Here is a 23,521-nt window from a genome sequence, read left to right as displayed (position 1 = left end):
CAAAGCTAGGGCCTAGGGGCGTGGGAAGCCTCATTTCCTGCCGCTGGGTCCCAGAATTTGTATTCTAAGAAGGACGTGGATCTCAGAAGAGTGGGCCTTCTGCCCTTGTTCCTGCATACTTGCTCCTCTAGAAGAGGCCACAGGGTTGCGAGCTGAGAACTAGAAGTGTATGCCGCATGGCCTACATCTGTGTACAGATGTTTCCTGGGTCACACAATTCCTGCTGAAGCATACGAGTACAGATGTCCAGTGTGCGGCTTAGGTACCCACGAGCTCTTTATTTGCAGAGCGAACATGAGACGTTACATTGGGAGAGTTCACAGTGGGTAAAGGGCTACGTTAGAAAACACAACAGGAGGAGGTTGGGGATTTAGCTCAGTGGTAGAGCACTTGCCTAGCAATCGCAAGGCCCTGGGTTCGGTCCCCAGCTCCGGAAAAAAAAAAAAAAAAAGAAAAGAAAACACAACAGGGCCTGCCTACTGCACGCACAGTCTGAGGGTCAGATCCCTCTACAAGACAGGTTTGGCACATGTTTACTGCTCTATGCATTCCTCACAGCCTCCCAGTGCACTGCAAGCTCTGCCTGTGTGACCCCTCCCGCTGTGCTGAGCTCATGGTCTTTGTTTCAGAACACCTCAACAATAAAATCTTGTCTCGGAAACGACAGTCTTGTCAGGAAACAACAGTGGAGCTGATGGTGGTCACCCTGCTTGTTCACAAAGGTCTGACTATGTGCCATTTATTTCTGACCTACTAAAGAACGCTGAGACCTCTGACATGCCCACCAGACACAACACATTCTGAGAACATGGACGAACACAATCAGGAATAGCTTTTTCTATTTAATTGTCTTACACATTTAGTTTACCTACTGGTGATTTTGTAAACATATACTTTAATGTCAAGATTCAAATTGAAACATAAACATTCTTTTCTTACAAAGATTGTGGACTTATTCTATTTTCAAGGTGCCACATCAGCCCCCCACCAGCCGTCCTGCCCCCTTCCCACAGCACAGGAGTCACATCTGTTCACAGAATAAAAGCTAAAGAAGCCCTGGCTTACCCAAAATTACATTTTCACTTTGCCCACTGGCTAAGAAAACAAAAAACCAAAACTGCACCTGCATTCAGGGCTGTACGTGCAAATGTATCATAACAGGAAAGGAACGAGCCAGTGGGCTTTCTTCCTATCTAGCACATCACCAGCAGACACCACCCACAGGAGCACAGGCTCGGCAACCCCCTGGCCCAGAGCCAGCTCCTCCCCACCCCATCCTCGTGTTCTGCGCAGGGGACATAGCAAAGAGAACCTCCCAGAACTGCCCTGGCAGGGCTGCGTGTGTCGTGGCGCACACCTTCCCTCCTCTGCGCCGCTTAGCAGTGCATCCACACTGCAGTCAGCAGAGCGTGGGGTCACTCTATGTATGGGGTAAGGTCTGCAAATAGCAAAGGGGCATAAAAGAGAACGAAACCACCAAATGCACTGTTCTGATGGCCGGAGCCCTGGCATAGCCAGGGCGAATTACCTCTTGACAGTATCCAGTGCGTCCCAGTGAAGGAGCTAAATGGCGACTCCTCGGCATGGACAGTGGCATCAAGCTCTCTAAGCAGTGCTGAGATGCACTTTTCTTATGCCTGTGGGTGGTCCGCAGCAAGTTTTATTTGCAAAGCAGCATTAGCAAACAGAAGCAATTGCACCGTAAATGAGTAATCTCTAAATTATCGGTAATTATATTTAATGAAATGTCCCTCAAAGTCCCTTTGTTGCCTTCAAGTGACACATTGTAAGGAACCTGCCCCGCTTGCTAAGCTGACTTCTCTGCAGCTTCGGTCTCCTGTTCCGACAGCTTCTCTTCTGACAGAACTGACATCCACGGTGACACTGAGCGCGTGATGCTCTGCTTGGCCAGGTTGTAGTGATTTATGACAGTGTAAAATTTCTCCCGGGCACTGGAGTCTTGCTCCGTGTAGTAGCTCTCCAAGCCTTCTGGGATGCACTGGGTATTCTATAAGACAGGAGACCGTGGAGAAGCAGTAGATACAAGGGCATGCCAGCATGTGTCTGCAGCTACTGTCCCCCAGCAGCTCGTAAGCATCTCCCCTGAGCTTGCAGGGAGAAACACTAGCATGGACAAGAGAGGTGGGGCCTGCCCTCAGAGAGACAGCTGTGTAGAAGATGGCTGTGCTGCAGTGCGCTCCCAGGACAGAGGTAACAGGTGGTGTGCCTCCCTTCACACTCATCTATTAGAAGCAAGGACACTTTTGACACACCTACAATCAACTGAAATAAGAGGAAAGCACTGGGAAAGGCTTTCCTCAGGAGGCAGGGAAATGGCTCAGTGGCTAAAGGTGCTTGCTGTCAAATCTGGTAACCCTAGTTCAACCCTCAGGAGCTTCATGGTAGGAGGAGAGAACTAGCTCCTTCCTGCAGGTTATCCTCCCAGCTGAGCCGTGCAATTAGCATAGCAGCTGGTGACTTCGTTTCTGGCCTGCCTTATAGCCCTATAAGGGCATGTAACTTAACACCAAGCCAGGAGAATCCGAATGGTGGTAACAGCAGCTTTGGGGCTGACTCCCAGTGAACAGCTGTCCCCCCACCAGTGTCCACATCTCCCCTTCTTTGACTGTCCAGAGGACAAAACCCCAGAAGCCACAGGGCAGGGAAAGATGGGACCAGGACTCTAGACGACTGACGCCCTGTACTGCCTTCTATCTGGACTTCTGAGACCAGCACTCAGCACCCCATCCTGTTGAAGACACCGTTCCTCGTGCCCAGCCATCCAAAGCCTGTCCGGCAAGCCTGCACAGATGGGAATCCGAGACCCCGCAGTTGAGTCAGGTAGAAACCTCAGCTACCACCTGTCACTGGGAGTTTTAGACCCAGACAACCATCTGTTTAAGCCTAGGGTAGCTTAGCAGATCTGTGCAGAGGCCGTCTATATTCCAAGTGTCTTCCCGAGGAGTCTGAGTCCAGCCAAGGCCACAGCCCAGGGAGAAGAAAGCCCTTCTGATTTTCACCCACTATACACAGTGCTGTTGCTCTCCCTCAGATGACCTAGTTCCTCCAGCTCTAAACCCAGGTTAGCTCACCAGTGTAAGTGGTCAGGTAGCCCAAGACACCAGCAAGTAGTTTCTAGGAACTTAGTGTTGAGTCTGAAAGCCAAGGGCAGGTCCATGGGACAACCCAATTGGATGCCCTGCCCTAGAGAATGCCCTGAGGATCTCAAGCCTTCTTTCCTTCCTCTTGCAGTGAAGGAAGGGACTGCAGTGTGCACCCACACACAGGCTTCCTTTTTGCTACACCCAGGTCTTTAGAGTACTTTCAGGCCAGTTCTCTCACTGTGAGGTTCATGGCACTCGGTCTGTGTTATAGGTGGAAAAGTGGAGCCCGGGGAGGTGAAGAGGCTTCGTGCAGCAGATATGACAAACATACATGCAGATATGGGAACACGGGTCCAGCTGGGACTTCCCATGATCATTGTCACCGCTACAGAAGGGCCACTCCTCCAGGGTGTCGATCCCAGATTCCCTACTCAGGGGCATAAAGAATGTGAAACAGACATTTCTATCATCTCTACCCACAATGGGTCTAACCTGTTCTTTTCCAGAATCTGCCATCGGCATCTTCAGTCCAGCCAGCACTTGTGAGTTCCTGCCTCCATACACGTGACCTCATGTGTGCACCAGCTCCCATACTGCCAACCCCTCTCAACCCTCAGAGGTAGAAATACAGCACTCAGGGTGGCTCAGACCTGCGCAGAGGGGGCATGAGATGGCACACCTCTAATCCCTGGCTGCTAGGTTCAGTAAGATACCCTATCCTAAAAGAGGACGGGGGAAACTTATTGAGACATAAGATGCAAGTCTTTAACTTGGCCTCAAGTATTTGCACATGCAGTCATGCGTGTGTGCCATGTGTGGGTGTGAATGGAACCAGGATGCAAAGTGCTGTCCTTATTCAGCCAGAGGCCACTGGAGCTGGGATGTCAATCACCCTCTGAATCCAGATTTACTCGACATCACTCTGATACTGCTTGCTGTCTGTCACAAGGCTGAGCATGAAGGATGTTGATGGTGAAAGGAGGCTATGATCATGAAGAGCAGTCATCTGGGCAGCTCTGGAAGCTACTTCTGGAGGGTCCTGTTCTTTCAGAGTAAGCCCTCTCTCCTAAGGACCTCTTCAACACAGAGCCTGCTATGGTGTTGGGCCCGGGGCTGTGGGGAGTGGTCAGCAGGTGGCTAAGAACCTGGCACAGCCTAATCCATGGGCAGTGATTAACTTAGCCCTGCTGGTCACTCACCGAGGTCTGACTGACCTCCTCTCAGGAGGGGTAGAGGGCAGAATATAAAGAATCCCGGTAGAGCTGCCAGCATGCAGGGCTTGCGGGTCATTGCTGTGAGGTCTGGGAAGGTTTGAATGGTAAGATGAGAATATTAACAGTGCGGGGCCCAGTGAGCACTCAGGACCTCGGAAAATACACCCGTGGTTCGAGCCTCAAGGCTACAACCCTAGCAGCTTAGCTTAGACTGTGCCCTGGGTGTCCTTTCTGGGCTGTCATCCCTCAAGCCTCTCCTCAGAAGTGTCTCCACCCCTGATGACGTAGAGACTGATCAGCCCTTGCCTGTGGAGAGGGTCTCAGCAGCTCACTAGTATAAAGCTTAGAAATGCCTGCAGGCTCCCAGGAACGCTGAGCTCTAGTTGAGAAGAGACCACAAAGCAATGGAGGGTACGGCACCCCAGGGGCTAGCACTGCCTACGGCTGAAGGCTACACACAAAACCTAGCTTCAGGGTCAGACCACAGTCCCAGCTGAGATCTCAAGTGGTCTTCAGAGCCCCAGTCCCCTCATCTTTAAAATAGTGCCCTACAGGCTGGCTGCTTCCCCTGTGAGGATGAAAGTCAGGGTGGGACAGCTCAGAAAGAAGCCAGGGTGTGGCCTAAGATGATAAACAGATCAAACACTCCAAGCACCCTCCAGAGCAGTCTAGAGTGTCCTGATACACTGCAGAAGAGAATGGCGAGGTAAGCCAGCTAGGACTGGAGCTGACCAAGCTGCTCTAGCCTGTCACTCTTTCCTGACACACACCCCTTTCCAGTCCTCAGAGAAGTGGGAGGGAGGCTGCATGGAGGACTCCTGTCCAGTCTGGCACACACACAGCACAGGACCCTGCTAAAGTTTTGCATGCATCCTAGACCTGGGGAGCAAGACGCCAGAGCAGGCACGGGCATCTGGCGGCAGCCAGGAAATGGCCCTGCCATCCAGGAGCCTGGCTGAGAGGACACAGGTATTGTCTGACACCTCCCACATAACATGGCCACCAGAAGATGCTGTGAGGCCCTCTGAAAGGCTGATGGTGTTAAGAACCTCAGAAGTAGCTGGGGGCACAGGTCACTCTGTACCCATGTAGAGAGAGATTCTCACACACCCCTTTGGTAAAAGAAAGCAAGTGCAAAGCCTCAGTCACCTGTGAGAATGTCTTGGAAGGAGAATAACTGTCAAGCGGCCTGGGCAGGACTACTGCAGAGTATGGATAGGTGGATAGGGTCTCGCTATAGCCCAGGCTGCTTCCATCTCAGTGCTAGGACGGACACACACACACACACATACACACACACACACACACACACACACACACACACACACACACACACACACACACACACACAACCCTGGTTCTGTCTGCCTTTTAACTGACTCTGCATACTTCTCAGCTTGGGCCATTTGGCTGCTTGGTAGAACTCAGGCTTCTGGGGTTCCCTTTCCACCCAAGCAGATTCCCAGGGCTCAGCTGATACACTTACAGAGGCCCCTAGATAATAAATGCATGCTGAAGAGTGGAAGGAACTTAAGGACATGCCCTTGGGCATGACAAAGTGCCTCTGAACCCTGTTTCTCATTGGTAAAAGGGAAGAGGCACTCCCTTAGGATCTCCAGGTGGCCAGCCAGGGCAGTGTGGCTCACAGATCTCGGGACCAGTCCTCCACCCCTGGAGGTTGATGTGGAACGTACCATGTGCCTGAATACAGAGGAGGAGGAAAGCCTCCCCCACCCACCTAGCTGTGTCATCCAGACAACCACCACCATCACTTGCCACCATTAAAACACTGTTGGAAACTGTACAAGCCCACAGCGATGCACTTCCAGAAGTTCCTAGGGAGTTCTGGATTCCCAAGGAAGTGCAGACCTGCCTTTCATCCGTGTAGATCCCCAGCCTCCTCCCACACCGCCAGGGATCTGATCCAAAGTCAGCCTGGGCCCTGGCCTCCCATCTTCTTCATCATCCCTCTTCTGCACCACCTTCTCCCACAGAACTTGGGTTTGCTGAGTGGAACCACCAGTTTTGGCTTCTCACTGCACTGGGCAAGGAGCCTGCCCCAGACCAGAGAAAATGGGCCAGGCAGAAAACCCAGGACAGCATTGTGGTTGGTGGAGTGCTGGCCCATCATCTGTGACAGTGGCTACAGGAAGGAGCTGTCTCCTACCTATCCTGTTTCCCACAGAGGTGCCACATGCCCCCTATGATGTCAGCCTGAGTCACCCAGCTTCAGGCCAGGTGGTCCTGGTCAGTCCCTCCTGGCCTCCCTAATTCAGTCTTCCTGTCTATCCACTGTCACACTGGTCTGCCTCTCCGTCCCCATTGCGTCAGCCATCCAGACCCTCTCTCCCCTGCCTGACTGCAACAGCCTCTTCTGTCAGCATACTGTCTGCCCCTCTCAATGTCCAGGTGACCTAAGGGATCATCCTCATCACCCTTTTGGGGAGCCTTTGCTAGGAACCCAGGGTGCTGAGCAGTGTACAACCTCGATGTACTTTGGCCACTCTCCCAAATGCCACCAAGCACGCCCCAATCTACCTTCTACTCTCTTCATCTCCTACTTTGCCCTATGTTCCAGAAGCTGTCCCAGGATGGACCACCTTCTAGAAAGGACAGACTCAAGTCCTCACTCAGTATATACATGCCTGCCCTCCTGCCTGTCTCATGTTTCTTGAACCAGAAGGAGTCGGGAAGGTGGGGTCTTTGCTCCTGGGTGTGGCTTAGCACCCTGAGCAACCAGAGTTCTAGAATCCTACAATCGCTACAGGAGGAAGGAAGGGCTGCAAGGCAGGAGCCATGTTAGGACCTTGCAGTGTGTAAGAGGTAGAGGAGGTCCTGTCTGTGGTTCTGTCTACAAGAACTTTCAGGTCTTCTAACTGGCTCTGCCAGGGCATCTCAGCAAAGCCCAGACACATCCATCCAGCAAGGACCCACAAGCGGTACAGGCAGCACCCACTCAGTGCCCGCTCTGTTCACACTTGAGCAGCTCCAAAGCCCGCACAGGGCCATTTCCCATCAGCTCTGGAAAGTTCAGAAGCAGAGCGAGTGAGGCATAGAAGCCTCTCTGCTCTGCTCCATCTCCTACCTCCGCCCTATCTTCCCTCCCTCCAGTTTTGCTTCCTTAGTCCTCTGTGTAAATGCATCTGCACCCACAGTAGGCTCATGGGAAGGAGGCATAGAAGCAGAGAGAACATTTCCATGTGTGCAGGTGCCAACATGGCCTCTGCACAGGAACCCACAGGAGAACCCAAGAGCAACCTGTAGGCAGGGGTCCCTTGGTGTGGCTTGGGGCAGGGCTTTCCTCTTGGTCATTGCACCCCACTCCCGCCAGATACCCGATGGAAGTGTCAGCCTGGCACTTTCTGCCGCAGGGGGCGGGGCGAGCTCTTCCCCAGGGACAAGCCAGTTTCCTCCCAGTGACCCCACTGTGCTTTCTGCCTCCTTGCCTAGCTGCCCAGGCAGGGTCTTCAGCGAGGACCCTCCCATTGAAAGTGCACAGCCTGCTGCTATACGGCCCTAGGATTAGGGAGGAAAGAGGTTCACATCCTGGGGGTCGGGCAATGGGAAACAAGACCTTACCTTCAAGACAAACCCATCAGGGCACGCACGGTCATACTTGTACACTTTGTAGACAACCAGGAAGACGACACAGGTGAGGAAGGCCAGGGCAAAGAGGACCAGCACGGAGACCTGTGGGAAGAGGCAGAGAACGCCCTGGGACTGGGAAGACAGCTGACTGGCAGGGACAAGCAGTCATTCACACGGAAGTTATGTGCGCCTGCGCAAAGAGCTTGGGGAAAATCACCTTGGAGTGGCCATTTTGTATGGCTCTGACTTTTCAACACATCCACAGGTCACCATGTGTTTCAAGCATTTCAGGCTACAAGGAAAGCTCTGTGCACAGACTCGGGAAAGCCTTGGCATTGGCCACATGACTCCCAGACGACTTGGGCCCTTGACAGAGAAGTGGGGCCTGTAGCAGGATCTCAACCCAGGCCACCTCACCCGGAAACACTGCCTGGCAGGAATCCACCCTGCCAGGGAGCCAGCTGCCTGCCTCTCACTAGCTGTCCCTGCCCACAGGGCTGAGTCCGGGAGGTGCTACACACCTGTAACCCGGGCACTTCGGGAGGATCAGAAGTTCAAGGTCATCCCCAAATACATAGCAAATTCAAGGCCAGACTGAGCTAATTGAGATCCTGCCGTAAAATAAAATAAAATAAAATAAAATAAAATAAAATAAAATAAAATAAAATAAAATAAAGTAAAATAGCAGGGCTGGCAAGATGGCTCCATCGGTAAAGGCATTTGCCACCAAGGCTGATGCCCTTAGTTCAATCCCAGAGACCCAGTAGGAGAAAACTGACTCTGAAAGCACTCCCATCTCTTTGTCTCTCTATCTCTCTGTCTCTCTCTGTCTCTGTCTCACACACACAGAGGAAATTAATATTGTATTTTTTGTTTTTAATACTCCATTAATGTTTTTTAATATTAAAAAATCATAAAGCAAGGGGAAAATGGTTGTCAGCCTTACAGGTATCTGGAAAGTGACAGAGTACTAGGAAACATGCTCCCAACCCCACAGTGAAATACACAGTGTGTCCAGCACAAGTGTCTGGGGTTGGGGCCCCATTTGGAAATGAGCTTTTGCACATGGGTTGTGTTCAGATGAGGTCATTAGCTTGTCAAGTCTGGTCAGTGTCCTTACAAGAAAAGGAACTGAGGCAGAGACACACACTGGAGGGAACATCATGTGTGGATGGGGCTGGAATAATGCAAGTAGCAGGCCCAGAGACAGTGGTAACTTCACAACGGGACCCTGAGACAGCGTGCCCCACAGACACTTTAACTTCAGACTTCTCTTGCCTCCAGAAACCTGAGGACACTGGGGGTCCCCCGCCCCCCGCAGCCCTTGTGGTGGTTTGTTCATGCAGCCACAGGATTTGTGCTAAGAAGCCCAGGCCACCTTCCTTGAAGACAGTTCCCACACACATTTCTTCTGCAGATACCCCAATCTTTTTTGTGTCTTCTCATTTTCCTACCCTTCAAAGCCCTGGCCAGTCTCCGGACCCCAGGGAGGGTTTGGAACACCCCAGCCTTGTTCTGAACACCAGTTATACGGACAGGCACCAAATAACCAATCACGAGCTCCTTCCTAACTCCAGGGAAGAAAGTGTGTCCCAGTTTGGAGACCTTCATGACCTCCTCTCCTCCCCCACATACACAGCCTCATGAGACAATTGGTAATATTCTAGAACACGGAACAAAATGACAGAGTCAGACGTCTGCAATTCCTCCAGGTTTCGGGGGGCGGGTCTCCTGGAGGCCTTCTCTACAGGGATGAACAGAGAGTCCACCTCCAGGAGAGTTAGACCACCAACTATTCATCCTTCCATCAACAGCAGGACAGAGGAACCAAAAGACACGGATGAGCTAGCCCTTCACAACAGGGGCTGGAAGGAAGACGGCCTGAGAAGGGCACCCCCTTGTGATCCTCAGTCTCTCATCTATGAAACAGAGGTTCCAGCTCCATGCTGATGTTTATGATCTGCAAGAGATCACAGGCAGGCACTCAGTGGGCACACCAAGCCCTTTTACCTAGTGTTACGACCTCCATGCAGAAGCTGAAAACCCTTCACCCTTGGTTCATGACAAAGGCCTAGATATCAAAGATGACAAAGGCCTTCATCTGAGCCATCAGGATACCAGGAGAGCTAGGAACCCGGGAGGGGCCATGAAGGAAGATATATGGAAGCTTCTCACAATAACCCAGTCCAGACACAAACCAGCCTCAGTCATGTTGTGTGTTAACATCATGGGAGCACCATCCAAAACAGTGACAGCGACTATCAGGAATGAGAAATGGACACCAAGATTGCTGAATGGTGCCCGAGTCTCCCTGTACTTGGCCTGAGTGGAAGACATGTGCACAAACAATGGGTGCCACTTGAGGGCAGAATTCCTGTGACCTGGGGCTCCTGAGCTACCTTTTAGGTTTGAATATTAAAGTGTTCACCTAAGACTCATTGCTGAAGACTTAGTCACCAGCTGGTAGAGCTCCTGAGGTGAAAGGGTAATGGTATGGGCGCCATCTTTATCAGGGAGTTACTCCATGGACAAGTTCATAGCTGAATAGACTCAGGAGATGGGGCCTGGTTAGAACAAGGGAGCACTGGGGAAAGGGGGAGGGGAGAGCTTTGAAGGGGCATCTTGTCCCTGGCCCCCTGCCCCATCTCAACTTCCTGGCTGCCATGAGTGAGCAGCTAGGTCTTACACTCTATTATTATCTAGGTCCACCTCTCCATTACAACACTTTGCCTCAGTGCAGCAGTAAAGGTTTTCCACATTAAAACAAACAAACAAAGACATGGCCTTGTCATCCCAGCACTGGAAAGACAGAGACTGGAGGGGACGGCCACCCAACCTAGCATAAACATTGATTTTCTGAGGCAGAGAGAAGCCTGCTCTCCAGAGGAGGTGGTTGGGGCCTGAGAATGACACACAAGGTTGCCCTCTTCCCTCCACACATACACAAGAAACAAACAACAGCCAGATCCCCAGTATTATTTTAGTGACACAAACTGGGCTGAGAGCCTTGCAACCCACCAAGGATCTTGGGATGGAAAGATAACCCGGGTTATCCAGGTGAACCTTCATCACCTCATCCTTGTCCTCCTCAGAGTGTCAGGGTAATTCAGGGACAGGACACAGAGATGGGGACACGAGGGAGAGTGGAATGAAGGTACAGAAAGGCAAGGACCAGATCCCCAGAGCCCCACCAAAGCCTAGGCTGGCACACAGCCCACCTCCAAATGAGTACTTACTAGGCAGGCCTCTGGCACCTAGGACCAACCTAAGAATTGTCCACTCAGCAGACTCAGTGTGAACATGGCTTGCAGGGGTCCAGGTATTTTGGGGTTAATTAAATAAATATTCTCATACACAAGATGAGGAGTATCCGGTATAGCTTTGTCCTTCGTATCCTGAGGAGGCCTAGAGAGCCACAGGCTTCCAGATCAGGCTGACCCTACCCTTCTCAGCCAGGGACAAAACCTAGAGATTCTCTTGACAAGAAGGGATTGACTCACCAACTGCTGTCCTCTGGGCCATTTCCGGGTACAGGGGATATAGTGCCTGGGTCCACGTTTCACTTTGAGACAAGGCCTCATTAAGCTGCCCAGGCTGGCTGTGAACTGGCACTCCTCTTGCCCCAGCCTCACAACTGACTGGAATTGCAGACCCTGCCATGAAGCCACCTACTGCCATAATTTTCAAATCAGACAAGTGTGTGTCAAATCAGAAGGAAAAAGAATACAACAAGGAGTATATGACAGACTGACTAGACTTGTCTCTAGACCAAGCCTGTCACCATCTGCTTTTCTCTTTATGAAGGGGCCTGTGAGACCAAAGCACCTTCAGCCCAGAAGGCCCTACCTTCTCCCACCTTAGGGATCCCTGAATAGTCCGGGAACCTTCTTGGGTGATCTGACATGAGCTACCCAAAGCTACCCAACTCTCAAGAGCTGGCTGACCAGCCTGCAAGTTCCACTGCATCACCCTGGTGTCAACTCAGCACAGGCAAATAAGAAGTGTCACAGGAGAGGCAGGGCACAGAGGCAGCTCTCAGTACTCTGGAGACCTCCTAGAGGAGCATAAGCCTCAAGGGATAGAGTTCATTGGGAGGTGAGAGAAAGGGGAGGTGAAGATCAGAGAGGCTTGCGGTATTAAAAAACATGGTGACTAGTTGCATCATGACCCGGCAGGAGTCGGGACATGAGCCTGCTGACTGAGCCGCCCATGGGCACATCAAGGAGCTGGAGTCTAGACATGTCCTCCGTGTGGCAAGACCCCAGGAAGTAGGTCGATGTGGCTAGGCATCAGAGAAATGCAAATCACACCACAAAAAGATGCCCCACTACACCTACTGGAATGGCTGTACCAAGAGCAGGTGATGTACTGAGGAGACCCTGAAACCCTGAGAGCAATGAAAAACGATGGCCTTGATGTAAGAAACAGTGGCAGTTCCACAACTTATAAACCACAAAATTACCATGGCAACCAGCAATCCTACTCTTGGATATTCACTTAAAAGAATGAAAAACAGGCCTTCGAGTAAAAGTTAATACAAAGAAACACTATGGTTGAGAGGATAAACAAATTGCGGTATGTCCATACAACAGAATATTACTTGGCCTTCAAAAGGAATGAAGTTCTGATTCAAACTACAACAGATGAACCTTGACTATTTGATGCTGAGCAAAAGTCAGATATGGAAGCTTGCACAGTGTAGGTCCCACTTCTGTGATGGGTCCAACAAAGGACACCATGGGAGCAGAAAACTGCTGAGTGCTGTAAGGGGCTGTAGGGAGGTGGGGTTCATAGCTTCGTGGTTTCAGTCAGCTTCTGCGATAATGAAGTGTTCTGAAACGTGACAGCATGACAGTTGGCAACTGTTTAATGTCACTAAACTGTACTTTGAAATGGTGAGTTTTGTATCTGTATTTTACCACTATCTCTTAAGTGGACCAGAGGAGGAAAGCAAGAATCTGAGTGTGTCCCTGGATTCTGGTATCTCCAAGCTAGAGCAGCCCTGTGCAGGAGGTCAGCAGAATCTGAGGAGCATTACCTAGAAAGGAACATCGAGGAATGGACTGTGTCCCTTGGTGAGACTGAGGTGGCAACAGGGCTCAGGGTGTGACCCAGTGAGGATGATGGTGAGGAGAGGGGGCTCAAGGTGTGGCCCAGTGAGGAGGATGGTGAGAAGAGGGGGTTCAGGGTGTGACCCAGTGAGGAGGATGGTGAGGAGAGGGGCCTCAGGGTGTGGCCCAGTGAGGATGATGGTGAGGAGAGGGGCCTCAGGGTGTGGCCCAGTGAGGATGATGGTGAGGAGAGGGGACTCAGGGTGATCCCAGTGAAGCAGGGAAGGACACTTAGACCCAGCGTGATGGCCAAGCAGTGCTGGAATCTCCCCCACTTAACCTTCTGCCTTTCACCAAAGTGTTCCCGTCTATGTATGGGTCACAGTCCTCCTCCAACTGCCAAGGCAGTGGCTCTCAGAGCACTTCCCACCAGGCACAAAGCAGCAGAATCCTAGCCAGGAACAGCGGGGGAAACATTCACAACCCCACAGACACGGAGTGGGTGTCCTAGAATGTGGGTCTGAGTCCTGTGTTCATCTCTGTTACAGCTGACCTTGGGGCTCCTCCTCAACGAGAAGAGCAAGGGCAAGAAGGACAAGGCTCAAAACAGGCCCAGGCTGAGCAGGTCGATGGTGCTAGGTCACTTGCAGTCTCTGTCCTCCATCCCTCAGGGGGAAGGGAAAGGAACGAAACCTTTTGCTGACTAATACAGTACAGGAAAAGAAAGAGGGAAAAAAAATCTCTCAAGAGAATGAATCTTGAAACCTCCAAGTGTTTACAGAACTAAATATTTTAGGTACCAGAGAGAAGAGAACACAGACGAATACACAACACCCCAAAGTGATTCAACCCGTGCATTATTAAAGTTGGGAAGAAGCCCCCACTCCATAGCTACACCCCGAATCTGTGAATTCGCAGCTGCAGGCCTGGGTGCTCCTGGCCACAGGTCATCAGGGCATTTCAACGAATTTCTAAGGTCTCTCTTCCTACCATGAATGAACACCTCTTCCCTCGCCATACTCTACTGGATGTAGAAAAATTACATCACCGTTTATAAACAGTTAACAAGTGTGACTTAGGACCTGCCATGGGGATTATTAGACAGTGTGCAGAGCAGGCACACAGGAAGCTCAAGGTCATTAAGGACGAGGGAGAAAGAAACAAACCACCCACAGCATCCTTTGCAACAGCATGCCAAGGGACAGCTGCACTGCAGCATCCACTGACAGCTTTGAGGACCATCCTTAAGTGGCCTCTCCTAAGATATCCTGCCGGCTCCTCACTGACCTTGAAAGGCGGGCCTGAGAGGGCTGTGGCTCCATCCCCAAACCCGTAACTGGATGGGGAAGGGATAGTATGTGGACCTCAGAAGACAGCCCTCTTCACCCTGACAGCCACAAAGCACGGGAAGCAGAAGAGCCCGGCAAAATCTTCCCCAAATCTGCCTCATTGTGGAGCATCTGTCTTCCAGGACAGCAGCCTACCTGCACAAGTGGGAGAGCACAGTTTTGTTTTGGTTTTTTTTTTTTTTAATGTTGAAGTTTAGCTCATTTGAGCAACATCCTAGCCTACATTTACTCTCAGTGTAAAAACACCTCTGATTAATTAAATGGCTGCTCTCCCCGTTGACTCAAGCCTCATTGGAAGCCTAGGCTTTTGGCTGCCACGGGGTGATTCATCTTGCTATCCCTGTGTAGCAATCTTATGAAGCCTACTCCATGCCCCCTGCACCAGCTGTTACCTAGCAACCAACCTAGCAACCTTGCAGCCGAGAGTTTAACCCTTCAGTGATAACCACAGTATAATATCCAAAAAGACACTTGGTTTCAAGGGTGTCCTCTGAAGTTGAGATGGGTCATACCTTACCAATACAAATAAAGGACAAAGAGGCTCCCACGTGCACACAACTTGTCTCTTGCTTCAAGGTCTTAAAGGCGGGATCTCCTTCCCTGGATTTACACACATATAGAAGAAAAGATCCAAACTATCACTGTCAGAATGGTATGCTGTTCCTACTACCACCGTGAATAATCCCTGGTGGGAGACTCAGAGGGTGGGCCCTTGATTCCAGATATCCTGTTCTTCCCCAAACCCCCATGTTCAAAAAAGACCCCCAACCTTTAGCCAGTTGAGGCTATTGTGCACGGCAGGCCCATGGCCTATTGGATGTGTGCACTCAGGGACATGGACAATATCACTAAGTCTTAAAGGCCAAGAGAACATTCCAGAAGGGTGGACAATCTTAGCATCTCTAAAGGGCTCCAGCCCTCCAAATGTCTCTGCTGCTGTACCAGACTGTGCCCTCCATTAAGAAAAGCACAGAACCTCAGGAGACATTAATCCAACTGTAGACCTGACTAAAATGAATGTTGCCTGGGTGCAATCTTGTGGAATTCCCAGGTGAGGAACTCACTTTCTGGTTTGGAAGCATCTCAGAGCTGACAAAAGCAAGGGGTGCCCTAAGACCATGGATCCGTCCTCTAAGTCAGCTCTCAGTGCCCTCAGGACACTGCTCGCCTAGTGTGCTCAGAGGAACCAGCCCTTGCAGCTGAGTTGCGGGGATCCTACCCTGCTTCTGCCATTTCCTGACTAAGGCTGGTCATCTGCTGATCCTGTGACAACTGCCCAAGTGTCCCCTATAGAGAGCACATACACGTCCATGGCCCAGTAAAAAGGCTAGATCAGGAGAGCTACCTGGCTGTTAAGGAGCCCACAGGGACACCCTAGAAATCATGCCAAACCCCTTTCACAGGAGTCTACCAGAATGATGGATGAGTCACTCATTTACTTAGCCAGCTCTTACTGAGAGTGCGGTAAGCGCCAGAGAGATGGTATCGAGGACTCCGACAGTGCTGGCACAGGCTACTCATAAGTGCTGTCTGCACACACAGGCCTCACACCTTCATTTTTGGCCAATATTCCTATCTCAGGGGGCTGCTATGGCCTGGTTTCCTTTTTCAAGGTCATGAAGCGGGTCAAGGGGCCTCTGCTTCATGAGATCAACTCTTCAGAGCCTGCTTGGGATAGCAGATCACAGGGCCCATGCCCAGAGAGAGGTGTAGACTAGTCCAGCTTCTTAAAAGAGGACAGACAGCTGGAGGAGCTGGGGCTGGGATTTGTGACACAGAGACAAAACATGAGAAGAAAAAGGACACTCATCAGGAGTGCCATCCGGTTCAGCTGCTGGAGCAGGAAGGAGACCCGGGTTCTGTGGGGTGGTAGGCATTGGACAGGGTCTAAGTCAATAGGGGAAGGGATGTAGTGAGTGACATCCTTGCAAACCTGTGTCCTCTAATGCCACAAGCCAAGAGCAGGCTTCCTGAGCTCAAGCTCTGTTTCTACCTCCGCCTGATTAACCCGGAGAGAGGGATGACATCCTACTTCCTGAATCGTTTGTGGCATCAACAAGATTAAAAGCTTGCTTCTGTAAGCCCCACCTCCTGGCAGAGGGCAGCAGGAACTCATCTCTGGGAACCTCAGTGTAAAAGGAGAGAGAGGGGGACAGATTCCTGCCTGGGGCTGGAGCTCAGATAATGGGCGTTCATAATGAAGTACTGGTTTTAGAGCCCAAGATGAGGGGAGTCCCAGCCATCCTAGGGGTAAGTCATAAAAAAGGCACAGAAGCTAGGCTTAGGGAAACACTGACAGCCGTGTGTGAGACCAGGCAATACTGCAGTGTAGAGCAATCCTCTAGTGGGTCCCCATTGTATCCCGTATCTTCCCAGACACCCGGGAGAAAGCAAGAGAGGTGAGGTAGGCCTCCTGAGACCAGAGGCCTGCCACTGAGATGGTAGAGACTGTCTGAGGCCTTCCTGCGTCTTCTGAGCCCTAAGGTTCTGGCAACAGAAGCCAGGTTACCATGCAGAGGCCCAGCCGTGGCTGCCTAGAGCCCTGGGGCCAAATCTGCGTCACTTGTGCCTCAGGCAAGGGACCTAGGGACCTGTCTCAGGTGAGAATGTGAGAAAAACACAAACCAAGAACGCCAAAGGGGCCAGAGCCCAGCACTTGGAGACACTCAACAGATGGAGAGGATATTTGGCTACCATACTACTCTTTGACCTAAGGTGTAATAGGGACAAAAATCTAATCAGACACAAGAAACCAGGACATGTTTAGGCAAGATGACATTCAGACAGTGTGGTTTTGACATTCAGGTCTGCTCCTGTACTTGATCTCAAGAGCCCATGATGCTGATGAGAAAAAAAAAAAAGGCAAAAGATGATAACCATGCTAATTCCATAGTAGAACAGAGATGCTGACCTCAAGGCTGACCTCAAGTCAACCCATCTTAATACTGGTCATGAACCTCAAACATGTTAAGAGCTACCCCTGATTCAGGAAGAGCAGCTCAGCATACCTGACACCCTTCCACACCCACAGAGATGCAGACACAGACCTCTGCACTTCTGGACCTCAGGCCCCTATTGGAAAAGCATAACTGTTACTAGCAGGGAAGAGGAAGGAGGCTGGAAAAGTCAAATGCATCACCTGTGCCTCAGGCAAGGGGCCTAGGGACCTGCCTCAGGTAAGCATGTGAGAAAAACACAGACCAAGAACACCAGATGGGACAGAGCCTGGCACACAGACACACTCAACAGATAGAGTGAATATCTGGGTACCATACTACTCACTGACCAGCAACACCAGGGACACAGAGGGTAGTGACACGCATGGAACTCATTTTACCAGGAAGAACCCAACATCAGTGAGAAGCAACAGGAAGCAGAAGGGAGTTTGTATTACAAACTCCATGAAAACACTATGCTTTCCTGGATTCCCTTGCAGCTATGAACTAGGGTTGGTCCTGCAGTTGGTTCTGTAGTGTGTGTTCCCACGGTCACCCAAGAACTAAGCAAGAGATAATATAGATGCTCTTCAATGTGCCAAAGAGTAGGTCTGCACCGGCACACCCGTGAGGGGGTTGCGCATATATCCTAGTGGATGGCCGTCCATCTATCCAAGACCACTGATTAAGGTCTGAGGATGGCTTCCAACTAACCCCTTTGAATCTGAGCCAGAGGCACCATGTTTATTTTCTCTTACATCTTTCCTGAAGAGTGGTGTTGCCGGAACACCAACGCCCCAGCTCGTTCCTCAGCAGAGAGCAATTTAGAGGACACGCACCCTTGTTGTGGGAAAGGCTCCTCCCACCAGAGCTCACTGGTACTCAGCCCTTGCAGCAGCCATTGCTGGAGGTAGCAGAAGGTGAAGAAGGATTGGAGGTTGAACACACGGGCTCTGCAGCCGGGCAGACTCTGGTCATGGCTCTGCCGTAGAGAGCTGGGACCAATGAGCTTGCTGTCCCCCCCACCCCCGTCCCTATAAGGTGGGAAGTAGGAGAGCCTAGCGCCCCAAATCTATAGGAGACAGGCTTGAAGGCCAGCCCTAGTTCATATGGGAGACCAACCCAGTGAGCAGCAGTACCCACTCTCTCATGAGGTGGGACCCTGTTCATTTTGGGAGCCTTGGAGGAGCCTGCATAGGCACAGGGCCCTGTCTGGGTAGGTAGGTGTTAGTGTCTTGGGCTTTCAGCTTCCTTCCTGCGACTGTCAGGCAAATATTTCCATGTTGGGCAAATGTTTGATCATGTTTATTGCCTTTGCCTAAAGGGAAGTTCATGGGTAGGTTTTCCCTATTGTAAAAATAAACAATGTCTGATTATTTTGGAGGAAGAGGCAAAGAAAAAGGAAAAACTTAAAAAAAAAAAAAAAAAGCAAAAACAAAACCCCGGAGAGCCAGCCAGCTGGGACTGGAAGCTGTTGGCTTTGCACAGCCTAGATAAGTAGAAACACATCCTGTTCCTGCCCCTCTAACTCTCTGCAGCCTGGCAGACGCCTCCCGCCTCCCGGCCTGAGGGCAGCAGCTCAGCCTGGACCACTCACCTTAAACCTCTCGGTGACACCCTCGGTGATGCTGACGGTGAACTCGGCTATCTTGGGAGGACGCGCTTTTCCTTTCTTGCGGTCAGGTTCATATTCGGTCTTAGTTTTCACAACGACCTTAGCCAGGAAACAGAGAGGTGTATGGTCAGCGGTGAGCCAGATGTGTTCAGGCGCACCTGCCCTGAGCTGGTGGGTCTGGGACTCTCAAGTTCTAGATACCCACCATTCCTCCAGGCAGTGAGAACAGCTTCCCTGAGAACTCTCCGTGTAGGCACTTTCAGAGACATTGCTATTCATGGGCCATTAGCCGTCCCAGGAAAAATACAGAACTGGGGGACATAGAAGTGATGCTCACTGGCCAAAGCCACAGGAATACTGGCTGGCAGACCGAGCACCCAGTGTAGAAGAGCGCTGGCACCCAAGGGCGAGGGCCTGGAAACAAATTTCTCTTGGAGTGTGGAGGGTCTCTCTTTCTTTCTTCCCCCACCACTCTCTCCTGGGAACCTGGGAACCCATTCATCTGTCCTGCACAAACTTCCCTGCAGCCCTACCAACTTGACATCAAACTGGGAACGCACGCTAAAGCTACAATAACATTCCCATCTCGGTCTCCCCCAGCTTTGCCTCTGTTGGAGATCCATTGCCTTTCTGCTTCCCTTGCACGGGGAGAGTGAGGTCGAGGAGTTACCAACCTCTAATCCCCAAACTCACTCCCCAGAGCAGGTGCCCAGCAGTGGCTATGGGCTAGGAGAGAACCAACCACCCCCAGCACTTCTGGAGGGAGAATATCCTTCATCGTTCCATGGTTTAAGAGACACTCACTTGCCGGGACAATAGGACAAGCAGAACTGAGTGACTCAGAACAGGCCCCGAGCAAATGACTGGGGGACTCTCCAGCCATGACCTGTGTGGCCAGCCTCAAATGTGGTCTTAGTGAAAGCAGCCTATACCTGTCACTGAAGCAGAGAGCCCTGAGCTTCAATGTATTCTGTCAAGTTTTACTTCACTCTCCTGAAGTAGACAGGGGGTGTCCAACTCCAAGGCGTCATGTTCCAAGGCAGCACTGAGCACTGCCCTGCCATCCTCACATGCCAACTGCATCCATGTAGCCTTGTGACCTTGAGCACATTTTTTTTGAATCTACTTCATTTGACCATGAGTACAGAAGGCTTCTTCATGTCTTATTCATACCTGGTTATAAGGCCCATGTCATCTGGAACTGTAAGAGTGAGGACTTCTGTGATCACTTAGCCCACCTAAATTCAAACCGTACCCACCACTAATGGACAGGTGACCTTGGACAGGTCTAAAAAAACCTTCTAGTCTGGTCTTCATTGCTGTGTCTGTCAAATGAGGGGCAATGGTCGTGCTTGCCTCGCGAGACGTGGGCATGTTGGAGTTTAACCTAGGAAGTGCTCAGGACAATGCCTGGTGTGGCAAGTGTCCCTAATTGATGTTAGGCAAGGCTAAGTCCCTGACGTGTGGCAGCCCTCAGCGCCAGTGCATATTTTCAGGTGGGTGCAACCTAGTTTTCCAAAGTCACATCCCCCACCTCTCTGAATCATGTCAGGTGGGAGAGGTGCCCAGTTAGAAGCAGAGTGAAATAAGCAAGAAGGATAGAAACTTCAAGGAGGCCGGTGACCTTCAGCATGATGACCTTGGGTGCCTGAGGTGAACTCTGAGAATCTGTCTCCTCTTTGGTGACTTCGGAAGCCTTCTAGCTCAAGGACCTGTTCCCATGGGAATATCCTTTTCTGGAGCATCCCCATCAGTCACCTCAAGAGAGGAGAGACTCAGTCCATTAGCCACTTAGCCTACTCCTGGGCAACAGGACTAGCTGGCAGAGTGTGGGAGCTGCCTGAAACCCTCCGTCTTGTGGTCAGCCATGCCAGGCAGTTTGGGAATGGAACACACTGAGGGCAAAAGAGGGTGCTTGGGCTGAGCTGAGGGACTCGCCTGATAGAGCTGCTGCTCCAGGACACAGAGTTCCTGGCACAGGCTTCTGGTGCTCCTTGGCTACATGTATCAAGGCGGGAGGGTTCGGGAGATAGGAACCAAGCCCTGACAGCCCACCACAGGGTGGAGGTCAAAGACTCAACAGCCCCGTTGTTCTTATGAAAGCCATTCTGGACAAACAGCCGTGGCATGGGGTACACAGGTTCATGGCACTCAGTGGATGAACAGCTGATTTCCCTTTCTCAAAGGGAAACACCTGCTGGCAGCCCCCCTTCCCTGCTCCCAGGTTGCCATCTCCCCCACCCCACCCTCAAAGAAACACACACACACACACACACACACACACACACACACACACACACACAAAAACCCAGACAATAGAATTCGGGGGATGAAACCAGTTTGAGAAGCTAAGCTTAGGAGTGAAAGAAACCTCCACCAGCCACCATCGAAGACCCACTGAAGGTCTCTTCTATACCCCATTCTATTGCTGCCCAGTGAACACAGAACCTGGAGCCAGAGCCTCTTTATCGGGAACGAAATGAAGGCATCCGGGAATAGTGAGCAAGCTCCTTTGTGTGTTTGGACTGTAGATGCAGGGCGTGTAGCTTAACATTAGTATGAGGTGATGCTATCTACTTACTACTTGAAGGGTAGAATTTGCTTTTAAACATTATGGCTTGAGAATGGCTTTGTTGGAGCAATGATACCTCACTGGATGCAGTGTTTAAGAGAGGAATCTTTAAGTCAGGGTAAAAAAAATACAATCAGGATAAAGATGGTCCACTAGCCTTGCTGAGCTCGAGCTCAGATCTTGAGATGTCACAAAAGGAACAAAGAGGAATGAGCACACACCCAGTGAGGCAAGTGGAGCTGAAACCCTGCACGACAAGGAAGGCACAAGGACCAGCTCACTCCTGACCCCCTAGACTATGGTACCAACCAGCAACGCTCACGAGACTCCCCCAAATCAAGAGGGGGGTACTTTCACTGAGGAGTCTTGCCAGACAAAGGTGTCATCCAAGGCGGGGGGCCTCCAACATCAGCAAACCCGTAATCACGAGGGTACATTGTGCTCGCCCTACCTTCCTCCTCCAGGCTGAGCCCGCCTCCACCTCTCAACACGCACAAGGCGTTTCTTTTGTTTCAGTTGCAGCTGAAGATTTAGGGGTACACACTCAGCAGCGCGGGAAGGTCGGGGGCTCATACCTTATCTGGGGGTGGGAACTGCAGCTGGTTGACATCGAGGGGCGTCATCAGAGGAATGGTGTCGAAGCCATCCTCCAGCAGTGGCTGCTTTGTGCCCTTCTCTGCAAAATTGTTCCCCAACTTCACCATGGCTGCGAAAGACACGAGGCTGCGGCCTGCGGAGGGAGGGCCGCGCGGGGATCAGTGCGAGCCTTAGCCCAGCCGGCTGGGGTGGGGCACAGCCAGGAGGACTCTGCACACCCACCCGCTGTCCCCGCATCCGCCGTCCCTGCCTGATCTCCCCAGAGAGGTGGCAGGGACACGGCAATCGCAGTTAGATCAGAGTCTCAGGCTGTGTATTGACTGACATTTCTAGACTCCCATCCCGCAGGGCGCATCACAGCCGAGTGAGGGGACGCCACCCGTGTCCAGCCTTTCTGGACGCGTCCCCTGTCCAGCGGCGCTGGCCTCCTGCGGGTCTCCCGCGGCCCTTGCTTCAGAGATGCTCTGCTGCCCGCCCCGCTCGCCACCCGCACTCACCCCACGCCTGGCTCCAGCAGATCTGGGCTTCAAGCGCGCTCCGAGGCTCCGCGTCGCCCGCTCCCGCGCACAGCAATGGCGGAGGCGGCGCCGCGGCCGGGGGATCAGCGATTGGGTTCTGTGCCTCCCGCCTCCGCGCGCCTCCTCCTTCCTGCCGTTCCCGGGGGCCGCGCGCGGGAGTGCGCGTGGGGCCGCGCCGATGCGCCTCCGCCTTGACGCAGCGCCGCCCGCGCGCGGATCGGTCGCACAAAGGAGCACGCGGCTGCGGTGGGGGTCCCCGGGGGACCCCGCGCGCGCCCCGACCGGAGGAAGGAGAACCTGAGACTCCCGATGCCTGACTAAGGGAATACCCGGGCGGGCTGCGCAACCCCGGGGCGGCGGCTGAACGCCGGGCGATTGGGAGGAAAGAAGGGAAGGGAAGGGAGGAGGAGATGCTGGGAAGCCAGGGAGCCCCAAAGGTGGATGAACACAAGGTGCGGCCCACTGTCGTTCAGATCTGAGAATTCTGAAGGATGACAAAGATTTTCGGAGGACAGTGTGGGTGATAGACCTTGGTGGCCCTTCGTGTGAGGCTGGATGGGAAAGGGAAGTAAAATGAGGGCGAGTCCCTATAAAAAGAGGGAGGTTGCAGGATGTGAGGTAGTGCTGTCCCACTAGAGTGTGGGAACAAGTGGACAGGTGTTCAGAGCGTAAGGGTTTGCGCAGGAGAGGCAGCCTAACCAAAGCCATCTGTGGTCAGGGCAGAAGGGAAGACTCTAGCTCCCCAGGCAGCTGTCGTAGCCTCCCCGATGAAGGCCACTGCAGGTTACAGACCTTTAGCCAGCCTCGCTTGCAGGATGCAGGGAAGGAAACACTACTTGGATGTGGAAGCGAAGCTACAAAAGGAGTAGGGCTGCTCGCCAGCGCGGGAGGAGCAGCGCCTCACCATCCGCGACCATCATTCTATTCCCCAGAGAACTTAGATGTCCCCGTGGTTGTTACTGGCGCTCTAAATATCC

At 52.0% G+C, this 23,521-nt stretch overlaps 1 protein-coding gene and 1 long non-coding RNA gene across 4 annotated transcripts; one reads left to right on the top strand and one right to left on the bottom strand.

Moving 5' to 3' along the window:
• Nucleotides 1–829: 829 nt before the first annotated feature.
• On the bottom strand, nucleotides 830–22,573 carry Nsg1 (neuronal vesicle trafficking associated 1). Of its 3 annotated transcripts, none has more exons than NM_024128.4 (5): nucleotides 22,524–22,573; nucleotides 22,005–22,159; nucleotides 18,840–18,956; nucleotides 7,898–8,008; nucleotides 830–2,008 (listed from the first exon to the last, which is right to left on the bottom strand). In NM_024128.4, exons 2-5 carry the CDS (start codon nucleotides 22,131–22,133, stop codon nucleotides 1,808–1,810), a joined length of 558 nt encoding a protein of 185 aa, NP_077042.2. In that variant the 5' UTR covers nucleotides 22,134–22,159; nucleotides 22,524–22,573; the 3' UTR covers nucleotides 830–1,807. The 3 variants fall into 3 exon arrangements, with proteins under 3 accessions (NP_077042.2, XP_038947551.1, XP_063128935.1); XM_039091623.2 differs by having other exon boundaries at nucleotides 22,352–22,542; XM_063272865.1 differs by lacking the exons at nucleotides 22,005–22,159; nucleotides 22,524–22,573 and adding an exon at nucleotides 19,063–20,606.
• Nucleotides 8,004–14,864, top strand: LOC120096634 (uncharacterized). Its single transcript, XR_005493358.2, has 2 exons — nucleotides 8,004–12,604; nucleotides 13,506–14,864. It is a non-coding gene; the product is annotated as an uncharacterized LOC120096634 (long non-coding RNA).
• Nucleotides 22,574–23,521: the final 948 nt, after the last annotated feature.

This window comes from Rattus norvegicus, chromosome 14, assembly GCF_036323735.1.
Source record: "Rattus norvegicus strain BN/NHsdMcwi chromosome 14, GRCr8, whole genome shotgun sequence".
NCBI classification, from domain to species: domain Eukaryota; kingdom Metazoa; phylum Chordata; class Mammalia; order Rodentia; family Muridae; genus Rattus; species Rattus norvegicus.
The sequence above is the reverse complement of the archived record's forward strand: the minus strand, read 5'-3'. Positions and strand labels throughout refer to the sequence as shown.

Bases quoted from the DNA above. Each gene is read 5' to 3' on its own strand.
- Nsg1 (NM_024128.4), bottom strand. From the start codon at position 22,133: ATGGTGAAGTTGGGGAACAATTTTGCAGAGAAGGGCACAAAGCAGCCA. The intron at 8,009-18,839 runs GTGAGTGGTCCA...CTCTTCCCACAG, and splicing joins GTGTCACCGAGAGGTTTAAG to GTCTCCGTGCTGGTCCTCTT. The intron at 2,009-7,897 runs GTAAGGTCTTGT...CCTGTCTTATAG, and splicing joins CTGATGGGTTTGTCTTGAAG to AATACCCAGTGCATCCCAGA.